The sequence below is a fragment of the Rutidosis leptorrhynchoides genome, chromosome 1 (assembly GCF_046630445.1).
Source record: "Rutidosis leptorrhynchoides isolate AG116_Rl617_1_P2 chromosome 1, CSIRO_AGI_Rlap_v1, whole genome shotgun sequence".
NCBI lineage: Eukaryota > Viridiplantae > Streptophyta > Magnoliopsida > Asterales > Asteraceae > Rutidosis > Rutidosis leptorrhynchoides.
The window spans coordinates 264,421,571-264,434,652 of record NC_092333.1 but is presented as its reverse complement, the minus strand read 5'-3'; the positions used below and the strand labels follow the sequence as shown (position 1 = coordinate 264,434,652).

The 13,082-nt window shown below is 34.1% G+C and overlaps 1 protein-coding gene across 1 annotated transcript; it reads left to right on the top strand.

Annotated features, from left to right (window-relative positions):
- The first annotated feature begins 9,813 nt into the window (after positions 1 to 9,813).
- On the top strand, positions 9,814 to 12,470 carry LOC139897607 (uncharacterized). Its single transcript, XM_071880304.1, has 6 exons — positions 9,814 to 9,983; positions 10,317 to 11,161; positions 11,277 to 11,557; positions 11,666 to 11,773; positions 11,892 to 12,147; positions 12,199 to 12,470. The coding sequence occupies exons 1-6, from the start codon at positions 9,814 to 9,816 to the stop codon at positions 12,468 to 12,470; spliced, it is 1,932 nt and encodes a 643-aa protein (XP_071736405.1).
- The last annotated feature ends 612 nt before the right edge of the window (positions 12,471 to 13,082 follow it).

Here is a 13,082-nt window from a genome sequence, read left to right as displayed (position 1 = left end):
CCAAAAAAACACGGAACACGTCTAATTAATATTCGCAACACGTCTAATTAGAAATCTGCAACACGTCTAAGTAAGTTTAACACCTCTATTTGGTAACCACGTCTAATTACTTTACCAGAAATACCTCTAATTGACAACACGTCTAACAAATATTCCAAAGAACACGTCCAATTAACAACACGTCTAATTATGTTTACCAGGAACACGTCTAATTGCAACAACAACACGTCTAATTGGCAACACGTCTTATTAGATTTTCCGGGAACACGTCTAAATGCCTAACACGTCTAATAAGTTTCAAAACACACGTCTAATTAGTTTCTAACAAACGCCTTTTAACTGGAACACGTCTAAATAAGTTAACGGGATATAAGTTAACGATCTCCATTTAATCAACCTAACCATTACAGTTCTGTTAATATTAGTCTAACGAAATTACCGAACATGTCTAATTAAACAAACAGTCCTATATAAAATATAAAATATGATTTATATGTAACGGGTTATTAAAAAAACATGTCTAATTAAAAGGAACTTAGTTAGTTACAGAAGAGTTAGGAAATAATTTGATAATTAGGAATAGATTTTGATAAGTATATATAATATAATTATAATAATATAAAATGTTATATACCTTAAATAAGATCATTATTAAACTTATAAATAATATAAAATATAAAAAAATCTGTTCAGAAATATAAATACACACGTTTTTTAGTTTCGGCTTGTTCTTGTTTGCTTGTTTAGCTGCGTACTTAAAGTATATAGTGCAGGATTATAATAGTTGGTTCGTACGTAAAGTGGTCTGAGTCAAAGTTAACAATGGAGAATTCAAAATCATCAGAGGTAATTCAATCTTTCTTTTTCTTTATATCTTGCGTCGTTTGTTATGAAAGTTTGTATAAATCTGGTTTACATGAACGTTAATAATATCACATGATTCACACATGTTTGAATCAGGTTTATAAATCAAGTTTATAACACATGTTTGATTCGATATATAGCACAACAATTTGACTATATAACACACCTTGATTCACACGATTACCCAACACGATTGTAGACATGTAGTGCAGACCTGGAGCAGACCATGATTTACACGATTACCCAACACGATTGTAGACATGTAGTGCAGACCTTGAGCAGAACTGGACATACAAACGACACACAGCCATCTCACTGTTTTAACACACCATGATTGACGCGATTACACAACACGATTCTAAACATCATACAACACTATATTAACAACATATAAACTTTATTAACATCATATAAACACACTATATATAACCTATAACATATAAACCCTTATTATGCAATGAAAGAAAGTTATACTATATAGTAACAATAGGCAAACACAACCTGATAGTAGTAGCAGAACCAACCGGGTAAGCTTAAACAAACCCTGGATAACAACTCAATGCTATGTTTGGTGAAGTAATAACAACTCAAAACCTGGATAACAAAACATGGATAACCTGATTATTTACCTGCGGCACACTATGACAACCAAACGAAAACCAAACATATAAACATAGTCTAGTATATATGCCTAATTCAGAAACCAAACTATGTTTGGTGAAGTAATAACAACTCAACGCTCACTCCAATTTAGGAAAAAACCCATGAGGTAATATACATATCAAATCAGACCCAATAACCAAGATGATAAGCAATATTGACCTTATAACCACCTTCAGTGGTAATCATAACCTAAAGTACAATCATTACCTAATCATAACCCTAAGTACAGTTGCATTGGCAAATTACCATAAACAATGACAGTTATATTACCATAACAAAACTTCATACAAAAGGAGCATCAGAAATATTCATTAACTTCAATAAAAAGTAGCATCACAGATACACATTAACAAACATAGTTATAGTAGCATCAATAATATTTATCACAAATTACAATTTGATTGGATTGTTCTCACTTATACCTTTGCCATCTTTGACGAAAATAGTTTTTGAAAGCTTCTGTAATAGGATTCTTTCAGTCTTCCTTCTTCTTGGTGGAGGACTGGGTTTCATTCTGAAATTTGTTAGCTCTGCATCAATATGTTTAATCATTGGATCTTGCTCTGTATTAACTTCTTCATTAACATCTTCATCAAGGTGTGCTTTTTTGTCGTCTTCCATCAACATTTCTTCATCAACATCGTCAGATAACTCTGCATCTTTTTCTGCTTCATTAACTTTTTTAAACACTCCATCTTTTATTTCTTGAACCACATAATATTTTTCTTTATCCACATTTTCTTCTTCGTCTTCGTTCATCACCATTTGCACATCATCATATGGAACAAACTCTGCATCTATTTCTGGTTTATTCACTTCTTCAATCACTGCATCTTCTTTTTCATTGATGTCATCATGAACATTTACATTTTCATCGGGCTTTTCTTTTTCAACATCCTGTTCATTAACAAACATGAAAAACAAAATGTAGTAAGTAATTTAAAAGTCTACAAAAAAACAACATTTAGTTAAATCTGCTACCTTTATGTGTTTCGATTGTTTCATTCTCTTTTTGGTGAATTTCTGATGTTGAACCATCGGTTAACGTTTTCTCACCACATCTTCATCATCATCCTCCTCATTAACATCCTTTACATCATCAACATCCTCTTCATCATCAACATCCTTTTCATTATCACCTTCCCCTTCATCAGCACCTTCCACTAAATTATCAACTTCCCATTCATCAGCACCTTCCACTTCATTATCACCTTCATCTTCATCATCAGCCTTCTCATAAACATCCTTTTCATCTTCATCCTTCTCTTCATCATCAACATCTTCTTCATCATCATCATCATTCTCTTCATCATCAACATCCTCTTTATCATCATGCTTTTCCTTTTCCTGAGACTTCTCATTAGCACCTTCCACTTCATTATCACCTTCATCTTCATCATCGGACTTCGCATCAACATCCTCTTCATCATCATCATTCTCTCCATCATCTACATCTTCCTCATCATCATCATTCTCTTCATCATCTTCATTATCTTCATCAACAACATCCTCTTCATCATCATGCTTTTGGTTTTCCTAAGACTTCTCATTAGCAAACAAGAAATATAAAATGTAGTAAGTAAGCATTTAAATATTGTAAGAAAATAACATCAGTTAAATTAGTTACCCTCGTTCCTTTATCGTCTACTTTCTGTTTCCTTCTAATTTTGTTGTAGCCTATTGTGCTACTTAAACCCCTTTTTCGACCACCGTGTTCCTTCCCCACATGAGTTAACAAGGCATCCCCGCCTTCTTTATCTGTCCTAACCTAGAAAAAACAACACAAGTAATCAATTATAGAAAAATTATGAGTTGGTTATTATAAAAATTCAAATATAAATTTATTACAATTTTTTCTATAAGCGGCGCAATTGTTTCTGGGCATACTATCGTCTTCCCTGCGTCATCCGGCTTCATCCTGCCCAACACGTTATACCTCGTAGCAGGATCTTTGATATTGTGGTATGGTGTACGTGTAGCGACCCGACAAAATCATCATTGATGGCGCCATCTACTTAGGTCCCGTTACTTGGTCATAAGTCTTTAAAACAACGTTTGACCAAAAATATATCGCATTCATTTCAAATGTGAGGATGTTTTAAATTTTACAAAGTAGTTCAACGACTAAACATGTTACAACGTTCTAAGTACAATTGAAACCTATGCGACATAATTTAAGTACAGTCAGAAGATGCTCCATGTATGCATGTATACCCAACATCCAAGCAAGTATCAAAATAATGTGCGAAAGCATGTATCATGTAGCGTTCAAGGACCTGAGAAAACATATAGAAAACTATCAACGAAAAACGTTTGTGAAATCATAGGTGTATTAGTAAATGTTGTTTTTAAACCACAAGATTTATTATAGTTGATTATCCAAATCGTTCGCATTCCAAAGATGTTATACATTTGTGGAGCACCCAATTATCAAGACTTAACTGTTTTGTACCCTGTTACGTAGTGTTAGAACAAACACTATACTCGAAAATATATTTCATCCGCTAACGGTAGCAAACCGTCCGAATGAGGGCTCGTCAAGCCCATGTGACAACATAACATAAGTTCACATTTACGCCCATGTGATCACATAACTCGTGGAATGTTTGTTTTCGTACTTGTGTTCAAAGTATAAAATATGATACGTGTATGTTTCTCATCCCATAGTTTAAAGAGTAAAAGTTGTTGAAAAGGTGGGACTATGATCTCACCTTGATTGCACGAATGTAATTGTACTTCACAAGTAAACGTGGGCAAGAACGTATGCTAGTGTTGACCTAAATAATAGGTTGTATCAATATCGGTAAAATATGAAGTCGGTCAAAGTTGTTCAAATAGTCCTATGGCTTGTTACGACTCGATTTATATAGCATGTGAGTCAAATTGTCAAGTTTCAAGCAAGATACAAGTATAAAGTGTAACATCCCACCTTTTTCCGTTTACTTTTCCGTTTAATTATTTAAAGTCCGTTATATGTTTATAACATCTCCCGTTGATACGCGTTTTTAAATATCTCGTTTAGGTAATTCATGCACCCGAATGAAACTAGAGGGACCATTGCTGCCAAGAGAGCAAAGAGGTGACTAGGTCAACTAGTCAACCCTTCACTCTCATCCTTTCATTTATTTCCTTTTTCTTTTTCCTTTTTCTCTAATACTTTCACCAAATCTCTCAAACACCACTTCAAGGATTCATCATCTAAATCAAATCGAGCAAGCATCCATATAAACAAATTACATATTCAGAATCCTCTCATCTTCCTCTTCGATTCCATACCGATTTCATCAAGTTTGGGTAACTTTCTAAAATCACTAGATTTTGTGTTCTTGATGTTTTTAACTTATAAAGTTGTTAATTAGTGTCTATGGCTCAAGTCTAACATGATTATATGATTTATATGCTCGATTTCATTATTTGAAGTAACTAGCTTGAATATGAACTTTGGTGTGTTTGATTTGGTAATTTGGTTGCTTGAATGTTGTTAAATGTTATAAATGCATGTATTAAATGTGTTCCTAGTATCACTAGCTTCAATTTGATGTGTAGGTTACTTGAGAAAACTTCATAAACTTGATTAGTGATTTTGATGAATTCGGGTTAGGGTTTGATAAGCTTGAAATGAATATTTGACGCATTGAATGCCATGAACTATTGTTAGTAAGTAGTTAGTTGTATTGTATGCTCGATTACCTACAAAACAGCGTGTTGTATGTATGCATTAAATTCCCGAATCATAAATGTGCACTTGCATTAAATGTGTGCATTGATTGATCATTTGATTTGAAATGTCGGTTGTTGCAAATAATGTTTTCGGTTGGTGAAATGTGTTTAGTTGTGTTCTTTGTCAAATTAGCTTTCCAACGATATATAATGAGTGTCATACGTGGTTGGGGGTTGTGATTTGTGTTTGATCGGAGTTCGGAAAAAGATTTGATCAATTGAAACCAACCAGGCACCAGCACACGTTATGTGCCGCGGCGCGGCCAGCTTATGTCGCGGCGCGACATAAGCCGTGTTCAGGTTCTGATCAACATGTCAATTTTATGAAAAATGTTTGGCACCCTATGGACCTCTGATTCGCATGTAACTTATTCTAACATGCTTATATATGACTCCTAACCTCAGAAAAATAGTTCGGGACCCGACCCGAACATGTTGACTTTTTCGTTGACTTTGACCCGACCAAAGTTTGACTTTTTGTCAAACTTAACCAAGTGACTATTCAATCTTTCTAACATGATTCTTTACTTGTATCTTGCATGAAACTTGACAATGTGTTTCACATGCTATATAATCGAGTCGTAACGAGCCATAGGACTAATTGAACATCTTTGACCAATCGTGACTATCATTATTGATACAACCTATTTGTTTGGGTCAAGAGTAGCATTGTTCTTTGCACACGTTACTTGTCGAAGTATTTATTTACTCTTGCGCTCAAGGTGAGATCATAGTCCAACTTTTACTCTTTTTGAACTTATATTTGGGATGAGAAAACATAAACGTTTCTTTGTAACTAAGTGAACACAAGTACATGAAAACAAACATTCTACATACGAGTTTAGAACGAAAGCCTCAATTCGATTATCATTAGTTACACTTGCAGGGTGTAAGTGTAGGCGTGAACTTATGTTGTATGGCCATATGGGTTTGACAAACCCTCATCTCGGACGGTTCGCTACCGTCCACAGATGAAATATATTTTCGGGAAACAGTGTATGTTTTAACACTATTGTGATGGGGTACTATGGAAGGAAACGTTAAGCCTTGATAATTGGGTGCTCTTGAATATTAACTTTTAGAATGTATTACTATTTATCAATGATGCAAATCTTGTGGTTCGACTTACTTTTACACACTTACTTACTTATACCTATGATTTCACCAGCGTTTTCGTTGACAGATTTCTATGTTTTTCTCAGGTCCTTGAACATTAGGTGATACATGCTTCCGCACATTCTTTTTGATACTTGCTTTGGATGTCGAGTATACTTGCATATGTGGAGCGTCTTTTGACTACTTTAAACTGTGTCGCACGTGTTTCATTTATACTTTAAACATCGTTATGTACTAGTTATGGAAACTACTTTTGTAAACTTTGAAACATCCACACTTATGAAATGAATGCGACATATTTTCGGTCAAACTTTTTCTTAAGGACTTATGACCATGTATGGGACCTACGTAGACGGCGCCGTCAATCATGATTTGCTCGGGTCGCTACATAAAGGCACATTAGAACGACTGCATAAGCATTCGGTTAAGTTTGAATAAAAGTCAACTTTGGTCAAGTCAAAGTCAATGAAAAAGTCAACACGTTCGGGTCGGGTCTCGGACAATTTTTCTGAGTTATATAATCATATATGAGCATGCTAGAACAAGTTACATGTTAATCGGAGGTGCGTAGCATAGTTAGAATTAAACGGTAAATGACCCAAGTTGATAAGAATTTTGCAGTTCATTTGGACGGCATCCAAAATGGCTAGACGGCGTCCAGCAATGAAGGACTGGACGGTGTCTAAAGATTAGAACGGCGTCCAAATTGGTATACAGGTTCTGCTTTGCTGAAATTTCATAAGTGCACGAACCAAACTTCAATCAAACATAAATTGTGAACCGAAAACACTTAAAACATGTATCTTATATCGTTGGAAAGTTATTTTGATGAGGAAAACAACTAGCATAATTCATCAATCAATCCCACATTTACATCAACCAAATTCGCATTAAATGTTCATCATTTATTGCATTCAAGATCATAAATGCACATTGATGATTCGGGAATTAAATGCACACATATAATACGCCGTTTCGTAGGTAATTATGCATACAATACAACTAAACACTTACCAGTAACATTTCATAGCATTCAATGCATCAAAAGTTCATATTTAAATCTACCAAACCCTAACTAACAATCATAAAATCCTTAATCATGTTAATGAGGCTTTTCTAAGTCAACCTACATACCAAATTGTAGCTAGTGATACTAGTAACATATTTAATACATGAACTTTTAACATCTAACAACATATGAACACCCAAATCTCAAGATCAAACTAGTCATTTTTCAAAATCAAGCTATATGCACAAAATGTCAAGAACGGGCAAACAAATCATATATTCATGTTAGACTCGAGCCATAGACACTAATTAACACTTTTATAAGTCAAAAACATCAAGAACAAGGAATCTAGAGTTTTTAGAAAGTTACCTAAAAGAGATGAAGTTGGTATGGATTCGAAGAGGAAGATGCAAGGATTCCGAATATGTAATTTGTTTTGAAGAACGCTTACTAGATCGAATTTAGATGATGAATTTATGTTTGAGGGTTTGAGAGCATAAAAGTGGAAGTAGTGGAAATGGGGAGATGAATGAGTGGAGAAGATGGATGTTTGCCCCTTTGACCTAGTCATGACTTTGGCCTCATGGCAACATTGGTCCCTCAAGTTTAAAGCGGGTGCATGAATTATCTAAATGAAATATTTTAAAAACGCAAATTAACGGGTGATGTTATAATTAAATAACGAAATTTAAATAAAATAAACGGAAAGTGAATGGAAAAAGGCAGGTCATTACAATACGTTTATGAGGATCATTAGCTTCTGTATCCCATTGTGCTTTTTTCAAACGAAACCCCGAATGACCAACTCGAGCATACTTTTCTTTTTTTTTTCAAAGCGTTTTGCCTGCCTTTTTTCTCTTAGAGCCTACACAGTGTAAATGTGATTAAATGCCTTTTTCAAAGCGTTACAATATCACAATGTACCTGCATACCCGTTACAAATCAAATGAATAGCACTTACTCGTCTAGCAGGCGTATCTTCGATTTCACAAAAAAAATTTCAATTTTTCTGGAGGTATGAAATCGTATTCTTCTACTTCCTCATAAGGAAGCTTGCCTTTATCCATAAACGTTCTTAACTTGTGCTTGAATCTCGTAAACGCTGTGTTGCATTTTTGAAGTGTTGTTTTGTGTGCAAAATCGTCTTCAATATTATGAAGTTCCTGTATAACTTAAACTAATGTAAGTGGTGAATGTTGTAACATATATAAATAAAAAGTAATTAAACAAAATCTTAGATTTTAATACCTTTATTTTCAACCATAAACTTCGTTTCTGATCAGGAGACACATGCTTCCAATCCTTTACAAGAAAATCACAAGTGCTCCTAGTTAAAATGCCTATGTTGCTCGAAACAATAGCTTGGTTTTTTCCAATAGCTTGGCCAAACTCGTCAAATTCAATCTTCAAGTGAACAACTGACTTCTTTTTCAGTTTATTTACACTTCTTTTTTTATTTTTTTGTTGCATCTATACGTACAATGCAATAGAAAAGATACACATCTAAGCACATGCATATACAAATTAAGATCATAGTACAGTAAACATAGGCTTATACACCTTAATATCATTTCAAACACATGCAGTCTTATTATTGTGTTATGAATAATACAGCAAACATATCACACATACACAATATGCAATAACAAGGAAATTGACTGAACTCATAACCAAACCCATTTCAAAGTCTAATTGTGCGACAATAATATTCATATTTTTTTCTGAACAAAAAAAGTAATAAATTTAGATTATCAAATATACAAAATTAATTATTAATTATAATTACTGATAGGAACTAACCTTAGAAATAAACTCTCTTGAAATACATTGCTTTGTGTAAGCCATGGTAGCAAAGTAGAATCGTGCAGAGACCGAATCTAAAATAGAACAGGAATCGAATTAGGTATCGAACAATTAGGGTTTACAGATTAAATTTATTTGGGTTACTTCGGGGGTTTTTTTTAGAACACAGATTGATAACAAAAGAGAAATGATAAAGAGGTTATGGGATTATGATCGATAAAACTCAATTGATTTTGATTTGGGTTTTTTTTTTTACAATAGACCATACGTGTTGTTTTTATAGAAAATAAATGTAAAGTTTTCAGGTTAACACAATTGCTTAGATGGTTAGGATGTTGCTTGGTATAGGGGAGGTCGTGGGTTGTAGTCCCTTTTCCAACTTTTTACATTATTTATAATTAATAATGTATTAACTTTTTCAATGTTGATTGTAGATGGATCGGAATACTTGGATGTATGAGATAGGTCGCACTACCTCTGAGTTTATTGATAGTCTTGATGAATTTATTACAATTACCGAGACTGATCAACTAGAAAAAGAAAACACCACAATTAGTTGTCCTTGTAAGAAATGCAAAAATGCATGGTAGTATACTGATTCAACCGATATCAAAAATCATCTAATTGCACACAGATTTATGAGAGGGTACACATGTTGGACTTTTCATGGTGAGTCATTAGCTGACCTTAACCCGTTTGTTTCGGATAACGATACCAATAACGAAGAAGATTCATACAATAGTGACAATAATTTTAATATTGATGACATGTTTGACGATTTGGATATGGAGGATAATGTTGCTGATAAGTATCATGACAGATTACAATAACGATTTATTGACGCTGAAAAACCTTTATATACCGGTTGTATGAATTTTACAAAACTTTCCACCGTTATACAACTGGTTAACTTAAAATCAAACAATGGTTGGAGCAACACAAGTTTCACTAGCCTGTTAGAGTTGTTGAACAAAATGCCACCTGAAGGTAATGAGTTGCCGGTTTCAACATACAAAGCAAAGAAATTAATGTGCCCAATGGGATTCAAAATACAGAGAATACATGCTTGTCCAAATGATTGTATGTTATACAGGAATGAAGATAAAGACCTTCTTTAATGTAAGGTATGTGGTACATCTAGGTATAAACGTGGAAAACCAACTGATAATGTTGATAGTGATGTGTCGAAAAATGGACCTCCTGCAAAATTATTGTGGTACTTGCCTATCATACCAAGATTAAAGAGACTATTTACGAATGAGAAAGATGAAAAATTATTATGTTGGCATGCTGAAGATCGAAAAAATGATGGAAAAATGCGACATGTGGCCGATTCACTTCAATGGAAAAATATTGATAAAGATTTTGGAGAATTTGGAGATGAGATACGTAATATAAGGTTCAGACTCAGTTCAGATGGAATTAATCCTTTCGGAGATTTGAGTAGCCGTCACAGCACGTGGCCTGTTCTTCTATGCATTTATAACCTACCGCCTTGGCTATGTATGAAAAGAAAATACATAATGATGTCTATTTTGATTCAAGGCCCAAAGCAACCTGGAAACGACATTGATGTTTATTTACAACCATTAGTTGATGACATGATGGAATTATGGAGTATTGGGATACACGTTTATGATGCATACAAGAAAGAATACTTCCAACTACGGGCAATGCATTTTTGCACCATTAATGATTTTCCTGATTATGGTAATTTGTTTGGATATAGTACGAAGGGGAAAAAGGCATGTCCTATTTGTGAGGAAAATACTCACTCGATATGGCTCACAAATTGTAAGAAACCAGCATTTATGGGGCATTGGAGAGAGCTTGCTGAGAATCACCTGTATCGTAAAAAGTCGGATTTATTTGATGGTACTATAGAGGATAGAAAGCTACCACCACCATTAGATGGAGAAACTACACTCTCCAAAGTTGCTAATATAAATGTTGTGTTGGGAAAGAAAGGTTTTGGTCCTCCCAAAGGTATTTAGAAGAAAAAGTCTATTTTTTTGGAAATTACCCTACTGGAAGCATATACGAGTCCGACATTGTCTTGATGTTATGCATATTGAGAAAAATGTTTGTGAAAGTTTGATAGGGTTACTGTTGAGCATTCCTGGAAAAACAAAAGATGGAATTAAAGTTAGAAGGGACATGGAATTAATGAATATCAGACCAGAGCTACAACATAAAGATATTAATGGAAGGGCCACCAAGTTTCTTCCACCGGCCTGTTATACTATGTCGAAGGTCGAGAAAACTAAATTCTGTCGATGTTTATATTGTATTAAGGTTCCATCAGGATACTCTGCTAACATTAGGAAGTTGGTTTCGATTAAAGATTTGAAGTTACTTGGTATGAAGTCACATGATTGTGATGTACTAATGACTTAGATGATTCCTATCGCAATCCGTGAAATTATACCCAACCGTATTCGACACACAATAACAAAACTATGCTTATTTTTCAACATGATTCATTCAAAGGTGATTGATCCTGTAGTGCTGGATGAATATCAAAGAGATATCATACTTACTCTTTGCGAACTCAAGATGTACTTTCCACCCTCATTCTTTGATGTCATAGTTCACTTGGTATCTCATATTGTAGGAGAAATAAAGGCATGTGGTCTATTTTTCTTACGTTATATGTATCCATTTGAAAGATATATGGGTATCTTAAAAGGTTATGTAAGGAACCTTAATCGACCAGAAGGGGAGTATTGTTGAAGGATATGCATCCGAAGAGGTGATCGAATTCTGCACAAACTATATGGATGGGTTTAAAAGTGTCGGGATTCTACAAAGTTGTCATGAAGGAAGACTTTCAGGTCAAGGGACACATAGGCGCAAGACGGGCTATTCAAATGTTTCCGATTATCAAGAGGCACATTTTACTGTCTTACAACACACTACATCTATTGATCCGTACATACAAGTACACATGTCGTTGTTGAGACAAGAAAACCGTAAAAAAAAGTGTAAAATGGTTGGCAAAACAACATAAAAAACAATTTCAGAATGGTTGAAAGACAAAGTTAAGAGGACACTTCCAAATATTGATAAAACGGTCGAAGCTTTGGGATTCGCCCCTAAACATGTGTTCCAATATCAAGGATATGACATCAATGGGTATACCTTTTACACTAAAGATCAAGATAAGAAGAGTAAAACGCAAAATAGCGGTGTCACGGTGATAGCCTCGTCGACAGAATTCACCATGGTTAATCGTGAAGAAAGATCAAGGATCACTAAAAAATCTTATTATGGTGTCATTCAAGAAATATGGTAATTAGATTATGGTAATTCGTACACTATACACTTGTTCAAATGTAAGTGGGTTAATAATGATCGCGGTGTTCAAGTTGATGAAGATGGTTTTACAACTGTTAATCTTTCCACCAATGGATAAGACGAAGAACCATTCATTCTAACAAAACTAGTTACTCAAGTATTCTTTATCGAAGACCCAAAGGATTGTAGATGGCATGTGGTTTAGTATGGAAAATGACGGATTGTTGGTGTCGAGAACGTTGTTGATGAGGATGAGTACGGCCAATTTGACGAGTTACCACCATTTTCAGTCGGTGTTCAACCTTTGAATGAAGTTATTGTTTTAAATAATACAATCTACTTTAGGGAAGACCACGAGGTTGCAGACACATAAAAATTGTTAAAACATATGATTAATTACCTTTATTTTTTTTTGTACAAACATGATTTTATTTTTTAATAACTTATGCAACATGTTTTTATGTCTTGTGTTATTTTTTTAACCATGAACTATTTACTTTATGTTATTACCTTTTAAATTAATAATAACAATCTATACAAATACAAATAAAAAGAATTCTAAAAAAACATATATATGCACAGTTTTCAATTTTAATAATATCGGGAACAA